This window comes from Haliotis asinina, chromosome 7 (assembly GCF_037392515.1).
Source record: "Haliotis asinina isolate JCU_RB_2024 chromosome 7, JCU_Hal_asi_v2, whole genome shotgun sequence".
NCBI classification, from domain to species: Eukaryota; Metazoa; Mollusca; class Gastropoda; order Lepetellida; family Haliotidae; genus Haliotis; species Haliotis asinina.
This window is the reverse complement of record NC_090286.1, coordinates 30,043,854-30,064,475: the sequence shown is the minus strand read 5'-3', so window position 1 is coordinate 30,064,475 and position 20,622 is coordinate 30,043,854. Positions and strand designations below refer to the sequence as shown.

At 35.8% G+C, this 20,622-nt stretch overlaps 1 protein-coding gene across 4 annotated transcripts in view; it reads right to left on the bottom strand.

The window, feature by feature from the left end:
• The window catches only part of LOC137292207 (E3 ubiquitin-protein ligase Rnf220-like), a 44,130-nt gene extending 23,732 nt beyond the window's left edge, over positions 1-20,398 (bottom strand). Inside the window, exons 1-2 of one of the 4 annotated variants that reach the window (XM_067823771.1) lie at positions 20,327-20,398; positions 18,965-19,564 (exon numbers count right to left, since the gene is read on the bottom strand). In XM_067823771.1, the coding sequence (XP_067679872.1) occupies positions 18,965-19,553 (589 nt within the window). In that variant the 5' untranslated portion in view covers positions 19,554-19,564; positions 20,327-20,398. Of the gene's footprint in view, positions 1-18,964; positions 19,638-20,322 lie in introns of those variants that run through there. The other 3 variants (XM_067823773.1, XM_067823772.1, XM_067823770.1) reach the window with 3 other exon arrangements.
• Between the last annotated feature and the right edge of the window lie 224 nt (positions 20,399-20,622).

Genomic DNA, 20,622 nt, shown 5'->3' with positions numbered 1-20,622 from the left:
AAGGTTAGTGCTGTCTCAGAATACGAATCGCACTGCCTCCATATTACAGTGATATGTAGCGTAACCTTATCGTAGTATTACCTCCGTACTTTACACACACAAATTTTCCCAAAATGACTTTTTAAAAAGTTACAAAAGCATTTTAGTACATGTGAATAGGTGTGAATTATCAACATCTTAAAAGAAAATTATCTGATAAAGAGATTATAAATGTGAGTTTGGATATAAAAATATCAAGTATCCACAATGAAATTTGTCCTACTTGCAAAATACACACATTTTCCAAGTATTTTTTTGCAAAAAGTAATATTTATGAAACATAAACACATTCAATCTGCTTATAATCTCCTTAATTAGAATTAGGCTCCAAGTTTTAGACTGAATAGATTTGGTAAATGTCACATAATGCCTCCGACTCCCTTGAACACAAAACAGTCATTTGAATTTCGATTAGTGTTTATAAACTCAATCACAAAACAGTCTGGCCCTAATTATCATTAAATTAGGTATTCCTGAAAAAGAAAAGATAGATTCTCAACCTATATAACCAAAGAACCTCGTTATTTGCAACTACAGCAAACAGTGAGAATTTCTAACATCCATAAAAAAAATACTTTCTCTTTGCTTGTATTATTCATTATTTCTCCCTGTAACTCATAAAAAAAATCTTCTTTCATTATCCACTGTCTTGGAGTCAATTCATTTACAAATTTTTCATCCACAAACACAGTTTCCTGACTGAATATGTCCATGATTCATGTCATAGAAAAAATGATGGTTCAACGTGTATTCGATCAATTTTATCTGTAGTCAATTTCTTTTACTTCCAGAGGAAGTTGAATAAATATGCACTGTTCATTACGATAACAATCAAACCTACTTTCATCCCACAGAAATATTCAACAGCAATCTATCTACCTGTGTAACAATCTGCATTAGCAGGAAGGAAATAGTATGGAAATGCCCCATCTTGTTAGAATAACGGGTAAGAGTCATCCATCTGACGGACAAGAATTGCTGTCCCATAATTACAAATTGATAATCTCATATTGTGGGAATCTTGGCAAATTGCTGTCTGTCAAAAACTGGACTCAGATTCAGTAGGAGGGAAAATGAAAAGCAACAGAAAGTGGCTCTCTAAGACAGCCATAATCTAAGTTTCTAGGAGACAATTTTCAATAAATCCCTCTGTGATTCCCACAAGTAAACTTAAAGCGGTTAGTCAATGGCATGAAAGACTCGAGTGAGTTGGGTGTCACAAGATAAAAACCTTGTCAAGGAAATGAGACATAATCAAAGATGTCTTCTGCTTGTGTGGCGGCCATGACGCTTTCTGATCTTCATGCAGTGCCGTTGCTAATACTGCCATCAAAAGGCAGTGCGAAGAGGATTGTCTCGACATGAATAAATCAATGAAATAATCACACAAGATCTTCAGTTAATTACAGAATCAAACAGGAATATAGGCCTCCACTTGAGGATTTCGCTGAACATGCCGACCAGAGCCTCCCTGTAGGACATCAAACAAGCATGTCATATCTCCAGATTGACGATGTCACAACCCACCATCGACAATCGCAAACAATTTTTATCTTGTTGAACATAAAAGGGCAGACGACTTTATTCCTATCAGGAGCATGAAGACTAGCATAGTGCGATGGCTTACTCGCCAGCTTCTCTAGATTGTCAAATAAATATGAAAAAGGAATGGCTCTTAGTTCAAATAGTACAAACGCTCCAAGTTCAGAAGGTATGGAGTGGAGTTTTATGATTTATCAGAGGCAGATAAGTGTAGGGTTTAGTGGGATTTACTGTGACCGTGGTCTTAATGTTCGAGGTACACGCGTCAGTATGGGATGATTTGGATCTTACATATGGATTAGCTTGGCAAAATAAGTTTGCAAAGTATTGCAATATTTAAAGCATATAAAGTAACGGTGATTCCGAGGAAGTACTTTGTTATCAGCTTTTTTTCTGTTTGAAAGTTTATCATGCAAGTTCATTGGACAGCAGGATTTAGTGTTATCATGGATATTTAATGTTGTTATCAGATTACTAAAGAAAAAAAAAGAAAAAACATTTTAAGATATTGACATCTAGTGTCAAATCGACAAATTGTATTTACATTTTCAGGATATATCTTACGAAAAAATTTGAAGGGCTTTTTCTTATTTCTGATAACAACATTAAAACATTTATACATAAATCTGCTTAACATGCCAGTTCTATGCATGATGATGCATAATTATAATTACAACCTAAAGATTTGACATAACATAAAATAGCTAGTTGTTACATTATCAAATTGTTAATTATTCAAAGTAGGAAACTATATTTCACAGATAATTTCAGTAGTTCGGTGTCTAAAAGAGGCAGATGTTTTAAAAAGGTTTTAAGTTTCATAATCTCTTCATCTTCCACCCAACTGAAGCTAGGATGGCCTAGAGGCATATTATAGATAAATGCCTACCTGTTTACATACCCTAGGATGATATACTAGACACTTTATTGTACATTAGGACATATATCCATGCTTTACACATGTCATTTTTGTTTTCCGGCAATTGAACATTGACCTTCAAACCAGCCCTTTAATCAAATCTACTATGTCCTTTCTTTTGTTTCACCAATACTCAGGATACACAACAGTGGCTATGCTGATGAAAATTGTATCATTTTTATATGCCATTCAGATATATATTTCAAATAGCTTTTAGACATTTACTAAGATTAGGCGGACAGTGGGATATCCTTGGTCGCCACGCCGAAGACCTGGGTTCGATTCCCCACATGGGTACAAAGTGTGGAGCCCAGTTCTGGTGTCCCCATCTGGAATATTGCTGGAATATTGCTGAAAGCAGCATAAAACCATGCTCACTCCCTATTAAGTTAAGAGAGCATGTGACTTTTTCCAAAAAAAATCATTTAAAATTATAACTGTTTTGTTGAAGAACAGACAGATGAATGAAATTACCCCACTTGGAAAAAAACATGGAAACATCTGTCTGAAGATATCACATTCACTGAACCAATTTAATTTGTCCTCTGTACAGATGAAATAAATACATTCACATTAAAACAGGAATACCATTTCTCCACAATATTTTTAGTTCCTCTCAAACATACTCAAACCTGCTAGATAAATAACGTACAAACTGACATACAAACAAGCAAAAAAATATATATATTAAATCAAACCTTGTACACCGAATTTCAAGTGCATTGAAAAAGCTCAAAGTGTCTGTGTAGGGGTATAGAGAGTTGACACCAAGCTAGTTAAACAGTTACCAGAAAGTTGTGGTTGCTAGATAACACTCACTAACCTCGAGAGTGATATTGCATTCTTTGGGGGTTATCATCTACACCAGTCAATCCGACAACTTACCTCAAATTTATTGACGATTCAAGTCACGCTCTGTCTAAGTAGAAAGTCAACGAAAACATAGATACATCACAAATTGAGTCAATCTAATGACAACATGACTCTATAAATTTTGTCAAATTATATCTTGATCTTTCAGGTTCTGTTCAGCTCTTCAGCAAGCGTGAATGAATGACGAATTCATTCTTTCAAAATAAAAGAAACGTGTTGAGTACAACATTGACGGAGACTCGAGGGTACTTGATAAAGACTGGGATATGTGATTTTACACAGGGGGAGCAAATTTATTATCTCTCATAAAAACATATCATGCAACAAAAATGTTATTTTGGTTGCAGTCATAAAGTATTTTAAGTGATACTAAAATGAAGTCTATTCTATCCAGGTTGAAGAAGTTGACGTGCAATTTATCAGCGATTGTGAACCAGCCGTGAATTGTGAATCATCATTGATCATGATATCAGTGAAATAAAGAAGCTGTACAATGCCATATGTTATATGAATTTTTAGTATTCAGTACAAGCCATAATAGACAACATGCAAAACCCAAAACACATATATTACAACATAGAAAGTGATGATCAATGGGGCTTTTCCCAGTCACTGCTTAAGATAACCAATGTTATATCCATGAGGGTTGCGAAAATTGTTTTCCACTGAAATGAAAAGTGGGTGGGTGGATGGGGGTCAGCTTTAAGTGGGAACAAAGACAATGATTTTATGCCTCTTTAAGCAACATTCCATCAACATCACAGCAGGGGACACCTGAAATGAGCTTCACTCATAATATCCATGTTGGAACAGAACGCAGGTCTGAGGCAAGATGAGCAAACACTTGAACCATTAGGCTACCCTACAACCTTAATGCTTGAGGAAAGAAAGGTCCTTGAGATCTGCTTAAATAACAAACTCAACAGGCAGAAATCCACTTTAATTATGTGGCTGTAAGTTCATGCTGTTTGGCTATTACAGAAATCCCACAAACGTGTCTTTGAAATCATTTGTCAATCTGTTCGAGCGCAATATGAAATTTGCCTTGAAAACAACATGCTCTATAAACAAAACATTTTTGTCTTTGACACATGTTGATAAGAAATATGCTTTATTAAACTGGCAGCTGAAGCATGACCTAAGACCTGCAAAGTTAATTTAAATGCTGTAGATATCTAGTGCAACACTTATGAAAAAAGCACAGACTTAAACGTTTCAGTTGTCCCCCTATTTGTTTGATATAATTAACACCCTTAATCTACTTTCTTGAAAATGTGTCAAAACATAATACATGAGACAATGAACTTCTCTGTTCATTTAAAAAAAGTACATTTAACCAGTTAGAATGGTTCACTAACAAAATAAATATGTACATCTATTTGAAATTAATAACTGAAGACAAGTTTGGATTCCATCTTTATTTAATAGTTGTATTCAGTTGCTCTCCACATATCACTGTTATAAAGACATGTGATCATCTTACAAAAAATATTTAAGATTTATTAAAATGGCACTTTTTTATTATTAACACTTTTTAATTTCATTATTTGTACACTAAATATAAATCAAGACATAAAACTTTTTTGCTCACTTGTCAAACATGTTGTTGGTATTCTTGATTAAAGTCTGTTAGCCGTGAAAACATATAGATGAATTTCACTTTAAAAATAACAGTAAATCAAATAAAATGGAATTAAGATTGCGAATCCTCATAATTCTACCTTGCCAACTTAACATTTAAATCTCAGAATTTTATTGTTCTTAGGATAAAAGTAGTTTAAGAAACAATCATAGTTTCACATTGCTATTATTGGTTTGTATCACAAGGGGGTATGCGCAGTAGTTGGAACAGTGAACCAAATGCATGTGCGGTATGCATAACAAGTGTTAACTCAGACCAACCCTACTTGTTCTCGGTGTTTCATGTGTCGTGCATACCCAGTTGCAATAGAAACCAATACAAGCGATTTGACACTATGATCAACTTTTATCTACATTGAATAAAATTCTGAGACTTACATGTTTAATTGGCAAGGTAAAATCAATACCATTCTATTCAATTTACTTTTTGTTTAAAGGGAAATTCATCGGTATGTTTTCACTGCAAACATACATTAGATGTGTGATACATAATTCTTTAATATATTACTCACTTGAAAGCCATATATAAAACAATATTAACAAAAAGGTTTTCCAAGCAGAAAAACATTTGTGCCAAGTATACAAATTTAATTTTCAGAAACATATCTCCAGTTGAATAAAAGAAAAGAAACATACGCCCTATTCTGTTCATAAACCACACATATTAAATTTTTCTCTTGACAGTAAACAGGTATCAACTGTGTAAACTGCATGATAAAATTAATTTCTATGAGCCAGTTATAAACTTACATATCTTAAGTGACTAGAAGCAAGGATTCTCTTCATGTATGTGAATACATGATAAAACGATGCTTTGTTTCGTGAAGGAGACAACTTGCCAATCTGACAATAGAACAGATATGTAGCTGACTGTCAAGGCAAGCCCAGGCAAGATAGCATAAATTTACACGCCTACTTCATATCACAACTAAGCCTAATAGCTCTATCATGGAATGATCACCTCACGTGGCCCTTCTTGCTATCAGTGTACATTTCAACGACACCCAGAAAATTTAAATTCAATTAATAAACTTATTCAAACAATATGAGAGATGAATCAAGGACCTCAGACCAGAGGCCAGTTTCATTTGGAAGGAAATGAGGTCTCGTTTATCTTTCACTGTGAACAGGAATGACATTAATTATACTGTATTCAGACCCTCCATAGGAAGAACCGATTTTACTAAACAACTAACTGTCAGTAATACGTGTGAAAACGTCAGCTTTGGTTCGGGATCTGAGAAATAATATACTAATGTAACAGTTCTGGATAACATGTTGCAATTTGTAAACACACACATTGATATATGATGTTAAATTATACTACGCTATTTACATACACTTACTGGTCATCAACAACATCTTGTGCAAGTCAATGACAGGCTGACAAGCTCAAAATCTACAACCAAACCATTATTTACAACACCAAGCTCTTAAAGGTATCTGTTGTCGCAGATTGTTGAAAAGTCACAGACGTGTCCAATGAGAAATATGGTTCCCCACCTCTAAATTGCATTCTCAATCATTTGTATTTAAACAAAGAAGTTTAACACGATTATTAACACTGACAATAAAGGTAAGCTCACGCTAAGTAAAACACTTGTTGACAAGCCAAAACTTATCAAGTGATACAAAACGAAGAGTTTTGGAAAGTAGATAAATAGGGAAATAGTCTCTTTTAATGTCGACTTTAGCCACTTGAGTGTATCAATAAGGGCTTTGACAGACCTGTGATAGAAGTCTAAGAGGTTCATGATTGCCAGTGAGAGCTGTTTAGGCAGCTGGGCTATTTCACCTTGGACACTGAAGGAAGTATAGATTTAATCAAAAGTAACTTCACAGGTATTTGGTTGTCAAAAGTTCATATAAACTATAGATCTGATAGATTTTCAAACCATAAATCATTATCAAATTAATCCCTGGCTCTAAAGGCGTTTCTTGACAATATTCAAAGCACAGGTAAATGTTGATGGTGACAAGTGACGAAATGATGAAACAGAACCTGTGAAAGTGTAGCGGGTGTGAGTGTTAGCTGTTTAATCAGTAGGTCACTTCCCTAATTTTGATGACAGCCTGAAAATAATCAACAGGTAACTGATAATAAAACAAAAGTAATGGGGCTATGTGTGTGCAGTTACTCCTTGAATGAAATCCACAAATTTGACTGTAGGGTTTATTAAGCCACCTCTTTTGACCACCACAGACTGCTAGTGACCTATTCTACTATTCACATAGGACTGATTTCAATTAACTTTTGTTGGTGTTTTGAGTATGTCATACGATCAACAAACACCTCATATGGTCTCCGTGCTATCAGTATATGTTCTAACAACACCCATAAAATATAGATTCAACTAATAAACTTATTCAAACACTGTTATTTTTTAAAGAATATCACCACTTCCCACTATCTATAAACATAAAATGATTACACTTACTTCCATGATGAAGTTTTAAAGCCCTGGGAAATTTTAGGTATGTGTGAATTATTGTCTTGACTGAGTTCACTCAACAAGAATAATTTTAGAAATAAAAATTTGATAGGAAAAAATGAATGCATGAACTCATACAAATGTAAACTTCAGTTCAACATCAAACATTCACTCAAAAACGGTACCAAAAAAAATGTCATTTCAATGTCACTGGTTAAAAGCTTAAATCATCACAGATTTCATTCAATAAGGGACAAGAAACTGACAAAGTCTAATATGCAATCTTACTTAATCATTTCACTTTCGAAGTCTTTCATGTTCAGAATTCACTCAACATGAACTATAACTGAACAACTTTTCTATACATACATTTTACATACACAAAAATACTGTGTCCGCCCAACCCAGAATCACGACTTGATCAGTTGTTTGACGCTACATTGAAGTCAGCCATGTGTTAGATTAGAAAGATAAAAGGTTACCAAAAGGTCTTTCATTTTGTTGCAAGGTCGACTTGAGACTTTCCGAGTTCGAGCCTCGACCAACTATCACTTTTTGATATTGTGCCTTATTGCTTCTGTGCAGCCACATGGAAAATTGGCTCGCAATGACAGTTAATAAAAGGCTCAACGCTCTCAGACAGGTTTGGGTATAGTAGAAGCATTTATTTCTAAGCCGGCTATTTTCCACACCGATGATTTCCAAATCTTTTGTTGGCAATGTGCTTTGGATTGTCACAAAGGACAGAATATTCTTCGACAGAATGTTTGAATGACTGACTTGGGTTGGTCGACAGAGACGAACTTCGTATGAACAAAATTGACAACTAGTCGAACAAATAATGAAGATAAACGACAGAGAAAGGCAGCCATGTTTGTTTGATCACAACAAAGATGGGACGTCCCTGACCTGACTTTCTGAACATTTATTCGGCCCCCTATTCACAGAACAATACCAGTTTAAATCCCACTAAAACTCGCCACAAAGACGTTCTGTCATCGACAAACAAGAATCTGCACAAGTGGCTTTCTTAGTGTTTCCTTTTTGTTAAATATGAAGCAATAAACTTCGAGCTAACTTTTGCCACAATGAAATAGCAAACTGCTTATCGGAGTTGCCAAGGGGTCCTCTTGCTGTCAATAGGATTATGCCTCTCTTAATTACTACTGCATGAATTTCGGCATCAATCGGATCATTGTAAAATGAAGAAATACATTATGATAAGACTGGATAGTAAATCATGTCTGTCTCTCTCATATATTCAAAGCCACGACAAGCAGATAAATACAGGACGCTTTGGACAATCGCACTCCTCTCCCCAATACAGCAAAAGGGGAGCCTCTATTAGCTTCTAAACTGTGAAATTGCAACTCTCTAGAGCCATTGGGTAATGTTATTCAAAAACAGGTCTGATTGAGGAATGAGTTTTTTTAGCGTTGACTGCGAATGATGAGAATAAACGAGCAGCCGGATGCAAATGACCAACAAATTTGCAAAAGCAAATGAGTATTTTATGCAGTAGTTTGCCTTGGGATCAGTATCACGTTTGGTCCGAATCGGCAACAGGTTCATTTGGAAAAGTAATGGAACAAGCTCAACCTGTTCACGACTGTCCCGCGTCGGGTCGACAGGCGATCTGTTGTGCAATAAGTGCTATGATGGGCTAGCAAAAGCCCCCTTTCGCCTTAATGACCGCTGGGCAAGTCGGACTAAGTCGCCTCATCAATACGTGATAATACCTAGGACACTTCCTATCTCACACGGCCATCAACAAGCGATATGGGAGATTTCCTCATAATGATGAATTCAAAAGTAATGGGTAACTACATAGGCTTCCAAATCCCTCTACAGCCGAGCACCTTGTATGCAAGTCCAAGCAGAAAAGTTTCCACTTGTTCCATGACACGGAGATAATCGTTGCTCAGATCAAACACCTCCATTAGGTATGGACCTGGATCAAGTGTATTAGGTAGTTTTGAATATTTGAATACAACTGACATGATTATGTAAGACAAAGCACTATTTGGTGGAAGTTTCTCAAGTCTTAATGCCAGTTATTTGCCGATAACATAACCCATCAGATATCTTAATAAGCAGAAAGACACAAACATGATAACTCAATTTGATGTCAAATACAAAACATGAATCTGTAATACTCAAGCACAAAATTAATAGATCATCTTTTTATACAGAAAGTTCTTTACACAAGTAAATGTTCACAATTCCATGCAGTTGGTACGTGCAAAACTTACGCAGTTGTTTTTATAAGTGCATGTATCTTAGAGTGAGTGAGTGAGTGAGTGAGTGAGTGAGTGAGTGAGTGAGTGAGTGAGTGAGTGAGTGAGTATTTTAGCAATATTCCAACACTAGGAAAATCAGAAATGGGCTGTCCACATTGTACCCAAGCGAGGAACTGAACACGAATCTTTCGTGAGACGAGCAAACGCTTTCACCGTGTAGAAGGCATCTCAAACTTCTGCAAATGTATGTCACACAGATCTTTTCTGCAAAATCTTCTTCTGATTGGTCAGTTTCAGGTTCCAATTCATGATAATCACTTCTAAAATATATAGCTGATTTGAAGTAGTTTATACACAAACATTTGGTTTCAAGTTCTATTAAAACACAGCCAAACATTCAAGTATCACAGAACATACATTTTGCCTGATTATTAGCTTTTTTGATTGATGATATCATTACTTAAAACTCTACGGTTAATATCTCAATACTGCACAATGCTGCCATTCAAGCTGCTAAATACTATTTCCCTAACACCCAAGCACACGGTTGAAGCACTTGACCTTGAAGACAGATCTCCCAAGAGTCCTTTACCAAGACCCTTAAATGACCAGTACACACTTTTGTTCACCAAAATTGGGGTCGCAGCTTAGAATGACACCAATGAACACAGGCAATTGTACTTCTGAGACAAGTTATACCATCTGTGGCGACATTTATACCCAAGTAAAGTGATTTATTTTCAAGTCAATGGAAAATGTATGCATACTAAGTTTCTAGGAAAGCTTTGATATTTTAATCTCGCCACCTGTTGTGATTGGTTGGCTGAATGTCACATGACAAAAAGTGTCCCATGTTGCAATAAGGTAAGAATTTAAATTTTGCCCAAGTTTTATGAAATCTGATTTTTTTTCATACCAAGTTACATGCCATTCAAAAACAGTAAAGGACCACACAATTCTTTGAAGACAGACCAGATAATACTATATTTGTTTCTGACCCTGAGGATGTTCTCAATTTTCAGCCAGTAATACAAAGGTTCAATAAAAATGCCTCGCATGCTTAATTTCAAAAGATGATCAGCAAAGTATGATTAATCATATGCATTATAGGTATGATTGATTTTGGTTGCTGGACAGTTAATTCATTGATAGTGTGCATTATTACTGAACACCACAAGCCGGTCAAACTCTCAATAATGGTGGCCCTGGTTGATAAAGACTGTTAATTACTCTCGTTGTAACAAAGAATCTACAGTCAACTGCAAACAGGTATACCAACCTCGGTCTCATTAACATCCATCATCAATACAGACAGATGCTGGATTGCTACAAGTCAGTCCACAATGGTCCATTTCACCAATAATTCCCAAAATGTACTCTCGTTAACCGTAAATGACACTTCCCATCATGCAATGGTCAATTCAAATGGAGATATTGGAAATATATGCTTATCAAGTGGTGAGTGTAATTGCTGCCAAGATAACTTTACAAACACGTTGGGAATAAGTCCAAGGGTCCCAGCTTATCAATGCTTTATATGAGTTTGTCGTGAGTGGGGTGTATGAAAATGGTGGTATGTCCAGTCTGAGATTAGATGAAATGAGTGGCGGTTTATGGTGACCAGACAAAGATTAGCCTGTACTATCATCAATGTCAGAACGAAGATGGGATGAAACTTCACAATAAAACACTAGACAGCATGAATACTCATCTTGCTTCGATTGTGACTTGGGGCAGATTTGTGCTCGCAAACAGTTTCTCTGTAAACATATTTTATCACTGCAAATGTACATGTCCAAAATATCTGGATTTTATGTCGCACAGTATTGTCATGGAACAAAGCAAGAATGTTGATACATAAATGATACTTGCGCTTGCTATAATTATTTAGCCTTAGTAAGTCCTTTGATATTTTATTTTCAAATAACAAACATCATTCCTGGTGAAAGAATCCACATAAATTTTTGGGACAGGCAATATCATGTCTTATTCAAAACATGGCCTTTGTCAACAACTTCATCATGTGATGGCGAAGAGCCCAACTTGGAAACAAAAAAAGATTAGAGAATATTCAGAGCATAGATCCCCAAAACCAGATCTGATGAGTCTGAAGCTACTATGCCCTAGCATCTCGGGAAATCGGAACAGTTCTTGCATATTTATGTTTCAAATTTATGTTGACTAAACACAACAAAAATAATCTGCCGATCCATAATAGTCGACTCTAACAACAGGGTAAGTTTTGTTCATTTGCAATGGTTTTTGTTTTAATTACTAAAGTCAAAACAGTTAGTTTCAAATAAGTACTTACAGCTAGGTGTCATTCACGTCTAGTAACCTGTACAATGGTTCAGTTCTAGAAACAGACTCTCTTTCACCATTGATTACACTTCCCATAATGCAATGGTCAATTCAAACGCTAGATTAAGCTGTATTCGAGATGTAATGCTATGGCCTCAAAATATTACAGCAGGGACCAGACGATATCATGAGCAATCACCCAGGGACCACAGTTATGAAAACAACCAAGATGGCGGAATTGACCATCCAATCCTTTAAGTTACAGGGGTTTAAATTTTTTTAAAAGCCACTTGCCACAGGGCAAGTGACTTCAAAAAAGTAACTTTTCCTGACTAGTTTTCCACTTGCCCTGAGTTTATGACACAATGTTTGATGTTATTGTTTACTGCACTATTTACTGAAGAGTGATAAATTGCAAAGAACAACAGCTCTGAATTACAGTTATTGTGAAATGTAATAGCTACATTATGAGCAAACATGAAATGAAACCCAAGTTTATTTGCAGTTTGAAATCATAAGCAGAATACCAGTAAGATAGCATTATTTGACTGCCCGAAATGAAAACTGACTTGTCCCGGGCATCGGGCGATGGGATTTTTGAACCCTTGAATTTAGCTCATACTATAAGAACTAACTGCCAGGGAGACTTTTTCACCCTGGATTTCAACAGGGTGGCCACTTTGGACACACACTTGGTCTACACTCCTTGAAGTATCACAAAAATCTCACATTGAGAATGATTGACATTTGAAAGAATGAAGGAGTGAGTTTAGTTTTACACACCTTTTGTGGCAATATCACGGTGGGGGACACCACAAATGGGCTGCACACATTGTACCCATGCAGGGAATCGAACCCAGATTGTCAAATGCAGAGTGAATGCTTTGACCAATAGGCTACCCCACCTCCACAACATTTGAAAGATAGACTCTAACACTGCTCTGTCAAAGTTGAACAAACTTATGAAAATACTTTCAGTTATCCCAGGTTCGATAAGAGCATAAAATGATGACAAATGCACTGACCAGCTCTTATTTCAAGACTACTGAAAGTATGACACCTCTGTGTTTGACAGCATGAAAATTTCAATATAATCCTCAACTTCACAGCATATACCACTGATGTCTACACCAAGATAATTAAGTAATATATTTCTAAAAGACTTTCAGAAGTGTACGTCAATCCGATGTACAAACAATATATAAACATACACAGAAAGCTGTCAACTACATCCTTTAACCTTTCAGCATATTAACATAATCAGAAAAAAAAGTATACCTGGAACTTAAAACACTGCATAATGTACAAATCAAGTAACTTTATGACAGGCCAAATACTTTCCAAAAGTAACCCCAGCATACATCTACTTCAAGTCTGCGCATACTTTTCTTGTAACATAACATAGAACTGAAGCTATTAATGATAAAGTCTGGGAACTCCAAAATATGAGAACTATGATAAAGTAAAAATTTACCTTTCACTTAATTGTAATTTAACAGCACTTCTTACGAAGTTTAAAAAATCGGTTTGCAGTAAATGATGTATAAGTTACGATCCTGAAACGACACTACCCTCCTTGTTAGGTTTTGATACTCCCAAGCCTTGCCATAAAAATGACTATGATCCTATTCCCCTAAAACAAACAATAATTCAAAAGGTTGGTCACCTGTAATGAGTTCTTCCCACAAATTCCTAAATCCCTAATATCGGCCTGCTACTTACTGGGGCTTTACGAACAAAGACAGATGTCGGCCTGATCACGTGGCAGGAATAATCAGCTGTGGACATTCCTCGTATATTGAATGATATACCAATTTGTCATCTCACACTTAATATCAGTAATCTCTCTAATCTCTATATCATGTGGTCGTTGATGTTAAGACAGAAAGCTGTTCCACGAGGTCAAGTCACCCATACTTGTTCATTTCCATCCCACCAGGGGGTGCTGGTAACTAAAGATGTGTGGATTATAGTCTAAGTGTCAGAGATTTACCATGTGAAGGTGGAGGGATAGTTTCTAGGGGGCATCTCTACCAGTGTCACTGTCAGGGGCATTGGGATTAACATAATATCACTGGTTCCAAATAATCGGAAGATTCTGGCAGTCTACAAATTAGCCACTGGCCCGCTAGCTAGTGGCTGGTAAAAATCCAGTCAGGACAGTACATCTCCACAGTCACATCATGAAGTGATCTCTTTGATGGGCATACCACAAAAGTCTCTCATGATGTAATCTCTCGGATGGACATACCACAAAACTCTCTGACAAAATGATCTCTCGAATGGACATACCACAAAACTCTCCCATGAAATGATCTCTCGGATATACATACCACATACCTTTCTCGCAAAGTGATCTCTGACAGTCATACCGCATACGTCTCACTACTTGATCTCGGTGGTGGTCATACCATGCAACTCTATGTATGTTAAAACTGTCATATCGCTAAGATCAGTATGTGAACAACTGGGCTGGTTGGTGTTTATTCTGCAGTTTGTATCAGTTGCAGTAATAAGGCAGTCTTCTTGCTTTCAGTTTTCTACAGTACGTTTTCAACCACATACTCCTGAATCAGAACAAATTGTAAATACTCATGTCTTGTCCAGGAAAATGAGGCAATGACATCTTTCAAACAAACATTTTAAACCAGGGTTCCATTCTTCCCTAGAATCCACACCGCGAATATACCATAATCGTTGCTTAAAAAATGGGGTCATGGGTCAAGTTACAATAAAGTCATGAAAGGGGCCTCTTGAAAGTACTTTTACTTCATAAAGGTTTATCAAGGATTAAAGAATAAACGTCCTTGCCAAGAAACCTCAAGAGAAAATGGCAAATATTGTTCAAAAGTTTATTACTTTAATGCTCTCATTTATCATAAACTACGCGGATCTGTGAACTTTCCAGTTCAGGTTGTAGATTTTGCCTATCATTTTCAGCAGACTTCTAGATAAATCCCAGCTTTATTCTCAGTTTTGACAACCGATAGATGCGTGGCACAAACAAAATCCCTGAAAAGTTACCTCCCTTGGAAAATTTAAAGAATCTGAAACACTTTTGATGATTGCGTGAGAGTGGGATTTTCCACTGCTTTTAACTATATTGCAGACACAGAACTCCAGACATCAAAGTGAGCTTCACGATTTCAAATCTCATGTGGGTTTCAAGGTCGGGTCATAAGCATAGCGCATTAACCACTGGACTAACTGCTGGTCTCAATGACCTGCAGACATTGATTTAAATGGTTGCCAATGTATAGTTCAACACAGTCAACAAATTCAATATAATTGCAAATACCCATCATTCTTTAAGATCTAAAAATACTCTATCAAAAACATTCATGGTGTGACATTCTAAAAAATGAAATAGACAAGACCTCTTTGCACTTTGACTTAGTATTTCCATTCAACAAAATCAACAACATGAAAAAGATACTTAACACTGCCTAATTCTGTCAATTCACACACGTCTATTCCATATTCCATTTTAAAAATTTTGCTTTAATCTGTATAGTCATGAGTAAAACATATCATTAAAAAAAGTCTGTTCCAAACAGCTATGAACACCTAGATTCTTTCATATTACCAAGCTACCAGACCTTGACTCAATGATCCTTAAAAATGAACACACACTTTTTCAAATCATCCTTATTCATGATCGATCATTAATCATGTTATCTCACATTCCTTTGCTTTTCAAACTATGACCAATCATGAAGTTAGAACCAATAACAGAAGCAGGCATAACCAAGTTTTAGTAAACCGCCCTAGTAACCATTATTCAAGCTGTATTTAAAGTCTGTTACTTATGGAGACTGAATTTGGTTCTAAATAGTCATGTAGGTGCTGTGACTATCAAATATCTATTACGAAGTGGTGAAATTATGAAAATTAACATGAAAGTTGACTTTAGTGAAACTGGCTGAGGAAAGAGTAGGCCAACTCTAGTAATATTCCAGCAATATAAATGCAGTCCACACCAGAAATATGCTTCACACATTTTACCCATGGGGGCAACAAATGCAGATTTTGAGCATGATGAGGAAATCTTTAACCCCTATGCCACCAAACCACCCTTGGGCTGAGGAACAGACACACAAGAGTTTGACAATATGGGGAGCAACTAACAAACCATAACATTGGGTTGTGATTAGCCTGTACATTACCAAATGCTGATCACACGCATGTATAGTAATTGAATCCTTTAAAGAGGCAAGTCTAGATAAGATAGGAGGACAGTACATAAGGACTCCAGTCTGTTATTCATCATTCTTTGAAAAATTATCATTTGAATTATCTATTTTTACCATAGGGAATTGTACATGTCATGAAATTTACTATGAGCATAGAAAATGTGTTTTGAAATAACCTTTTTGCTAATGTGCCTATGAGAAGTTCTGAAATGATTTTTTTTAAATTATTCTAATATGAAATTAAAAGAAAAGGACACTTTTATCATGGCTACTCTTTACTGAAACTGATAAATTGCAGTCACTGATTATTAAAGTGATTACTGCCATTTTGTCACAAATGGAAGGTAAATTTTAATATTTTTCAGACAAAAAAGTAAAACTATATTCTGAAAATGGTGACAACAGGAATTTAGTTTTTAATTGAATGACTGATAAACAATTATGCCATAATGCATTATTTGTAAATATTTGAAATTAGGGTTTTCAATAATTTAGGACTGTTGCCTTATTTTCCTACTTCAGATCAATAAATTTCATTTAAAGCTTCCCTTTGTTAGAAGATAGTATAATGAAAATTGGTAAATAAATAAATAAATAAATAAATAAATAAATAAATAAATAAATAAATAAATAAATAATCATGAGTATGATAATGATTGTGAAAAACACAAATGGCATGAACGGTCACGCTGATGAACTGAATTACTTCATTAAAATAAATAATTTGTCAGTTCAGACAAGTGAAAAAAATGGGGACTGTTCTTCTTTCCTGATCATCATTACGTCCACATAGAAGGTAACTGGAAGAGCCATTATAATCAGCTGAACTGAAGCACATTAATCAGGCTCATTTTGAAGCACATATTCATCCCCTATTGATAGGGATATTCTGCAAATTGACATGTATTTTGTATTTTCATGTATCGCGATACAGGTCAGTGTGAATAATACATTGTATTGAAACCCATGTGTGGTTTTGTGTGAGTGTTTTGGTACACAGCTTCAATCTTAAAATTTTGTTCTTTAATCACCCTGGTAACCAAAGCACAATTTATGGATTAATTAAAGTTTCAAATTAAAATTTCCTTAAAAGTTCTGGACTGAATAAACTTTTTTGAGAATATATTTTCTGATTTTAATATAAAATTATCCAACTTCATTAAATGAGAGACTCAGTTCCTTAGAAAATAGTTCTATTTACCCTATGCCAATACATAGATGAATGAATACATGATATTTCTATTATTCTTTTCTTGACAATATTGTCGTTTCCATTTCAACATGTAGAGTATATATATATATATATATATGCAACAACTACTCCGGTTTGTATTTGATATCACAACCACTAAAGATACAATCTTCTGGTTGAAAGATTACTCTGGACTTGTTCACTGAAGTGAAAATTCACTTTTAACTTCTAACTGTGTACGTCAGTTTATGTGTGCTATAGAAAGCAGACTGTGAATGATAAGAATTTTAGCTATCATTCAATTCCATTAAAAAGGTGAGAAGCAATTTAGTTTCACAGCACGGTAAAAGTAGGATCTTTAGCAACTTACTGAGAATATTTCATTTGGGTTAAGAAGTCAATGTTTCATTATTTTCCATAATAGCAGGTAGTCATTGTGAAAATATCAAACAGTGTCCAAATGAGTCCACTTATGGATGCTGAACTAAAATCACAGAATGTTATCTTACTTTTAGAGTGAAATATAAGTGAATTTGTTACAGAAATTAAACGTCTAGGGGCAATGTTTTCAAGACATAGTGGTGATAATGAAAATTTCCTACGCGACCATAAAACTGGAATCTGAGAAATAATTCTCAGAAATGATAATACAATATCTAAACTCTTTCATGCAGGACTTAATCAAATTTGAAATTGCAACAGAAATAGTTGATATTTAAAACTGTATGATCAATAATATTGTAAACAATGAAACTGAGGCATTAATTAAAAAACAAATTCAAAATATCAGATAAGTTTTGTTTTTGACAAAGTCAGACATATATTGCATTTACTAGTATCCACAAATCCAGGCCAAACAATGACTGACGACTACCAGTGTTTTCTCAAATTTCTGTAGTTGATGTGCCATGGCACTATCAGGATTTAATATATCAACTTTCAGATGTAGAACATTTTGTTAAAAACACTCCATCACAGGATAAAAACATATTTGATATGTGTTAGAATTATATAAACAGTACCCACACTACTTTATTTAAGCATTGTATATTAGTGCTCAATATGTTATATACCATATATCTACTATATGTATACTCTAAAATAAGTTCAATGAAAATTAATGAAAGTATGAATTTAACACTTGTTTTGCTGTTTAAGCTACTTCAATTCTACAAGATGAATCAGTCAACATTCAAAGTATGTGATAACCTGGAAGTCATTAAGATCAATTATCGAAACAATTGCGTGCTATTTTCAGATATGTTATTGTATTATTTCTTGGGTTAAGATAGGCCCATGAAGGTAAAGTGCATGATTTTATATATTTTAAAATTTCATTGTGGGAAACAGATATTTGTTCTTGGTTAGTAACCACAGAAGACGTGAAAAATTCTTATCAAGAAAAGAAAAACCTATTGTCATTGTGAGCTAATATATATTTGATAACAATGCACACTCAATACTAATGCACTTGGCAAAACATCTACAGTTCACTTGACAATCACTGTTGGCAGAGACATCACAGATTTGGTATATATGTTTTGGGAAATATATATATGGCATTTTAAATTAATTTTAATGTGTTTACTCACTTCTAAGATTTCTTCCTTCAGAATCAGGCGTTCCTCTATCATACAAGTCTCCAGGCTCAGACTGGTTTTCGGAATTGGTGTCGCACCCAGCAGAGCTTATACTAGAGGGACGTTCTTCCTTCACAATAAAAGGTGTGGAGTCCCTTATGCTGGTCGAGTCTGGGTTCGACTCACTAAAATTTGGATCACAATTTTCGCTGCTACTATAGTGACATCCCGAATCGTCCAATTTCGCCTTCTTGGCTGGTGTAAATGCTGACTGGTAGTTATCTACCCCTTCAGAACTGTTCGGCCCCAGGGGGCGAAATGCTCCCCCACCCCCAGGGCTTATGAGGCCCACACCCCTGTCCAAGTTGGATCTGACGAAGGGAGGGAGGGGGGCATAGATTGGAGGGGAGAATGGGTCCCCTGGTCTGTACATAGTAAATGCAGTAGTGTTGAAAGGTGTAGGCATATCCTTGTCCAGTCCCTGTCCTTGGAATGGATGGGACGAGGGCATTCTGGCTGCTTCATGTCCCTCCGCAGTTGACGCCAACACCATGAGCGCTGGGGATGTCAACGGATTCGGCACAAATGATGTGTTCTCCATTCCTGCGTTTCCTGGTGGAGGGGTAAAGAATGGTTTAGGCCACAAGTTAAATCGAAACATGGCGAAATCTGTCAAATTACTCATGGCAAGTGTGCAATATCAAAACAGTTTTCTCAGATTTTCTGAGTAACTATATGCCAATACAAAACTACTGGGATGACACTGTTGTCACAGGAATACTATCCACTAGTCACATCAGCAGTAGAGAGACATGTGTAAAAAGTCCAAGAGCTACATCCTACTGTGGCTTGTCGGAGAGCTGAACCCAACAGTCTGTCACCCAACAGTTCACTTTACACACTGATCAGTCCGTCCCAGCACTTACACTACAACTCATTTGACACAATGAATGGGCTTCCATATATGGGAACCCCCGTGACGTCACACTCTACCAATCACTTTGGAATACACAGTGAAAATAACAGAAGTGTTAGACAACGAAAGGGCAGTTAAATATGAGAAATAATGGCTAACCATAAATCTACTTTGATTAGGTTGCTAACTTGACACCCATTGATTTGACAAATAGAAGGATGAAAGCGGATGAGCGCGGATTCGTTTTACTCCTGTTTGTAAACAATCCAGCGCGCTCAGTTGGCTTGCTCTATGACCTATAATTACTCGACGAAAATTGCAAGTTTAAGCCAACAAAACAAGAAAATAATTGAATATTCAGAAGGATAAAAGGTGGACTCGATAAGTGATTGGCATATAATCATGTATTTCAGATCGATGACAATGAATATTGACAGATAGATATTGGGTATACCTACTCGATACTCCCAACTTCTAGTGGTCGCCCGGCCTCGTTTTCGATACGGGGATGTCCTCGCGGGCATTATGGGAAGGGAGGGATTCCCCGACCCATATTCACTTCCGTATTTGATAGCAGACGAATCTCTGTGGGTTCGTCACTTCAAAATGGAAAATGTTCCAAATGTTGTGGTTATTTATTTCTCTGTGTGTTAAAAATCATACTTTCGTATGATATGTAAACTGTGGATAGACTTTTATATTTACATTTATATAGCTGACAAATTCAAGATCGATTTTATCGTGTCTCATTTGT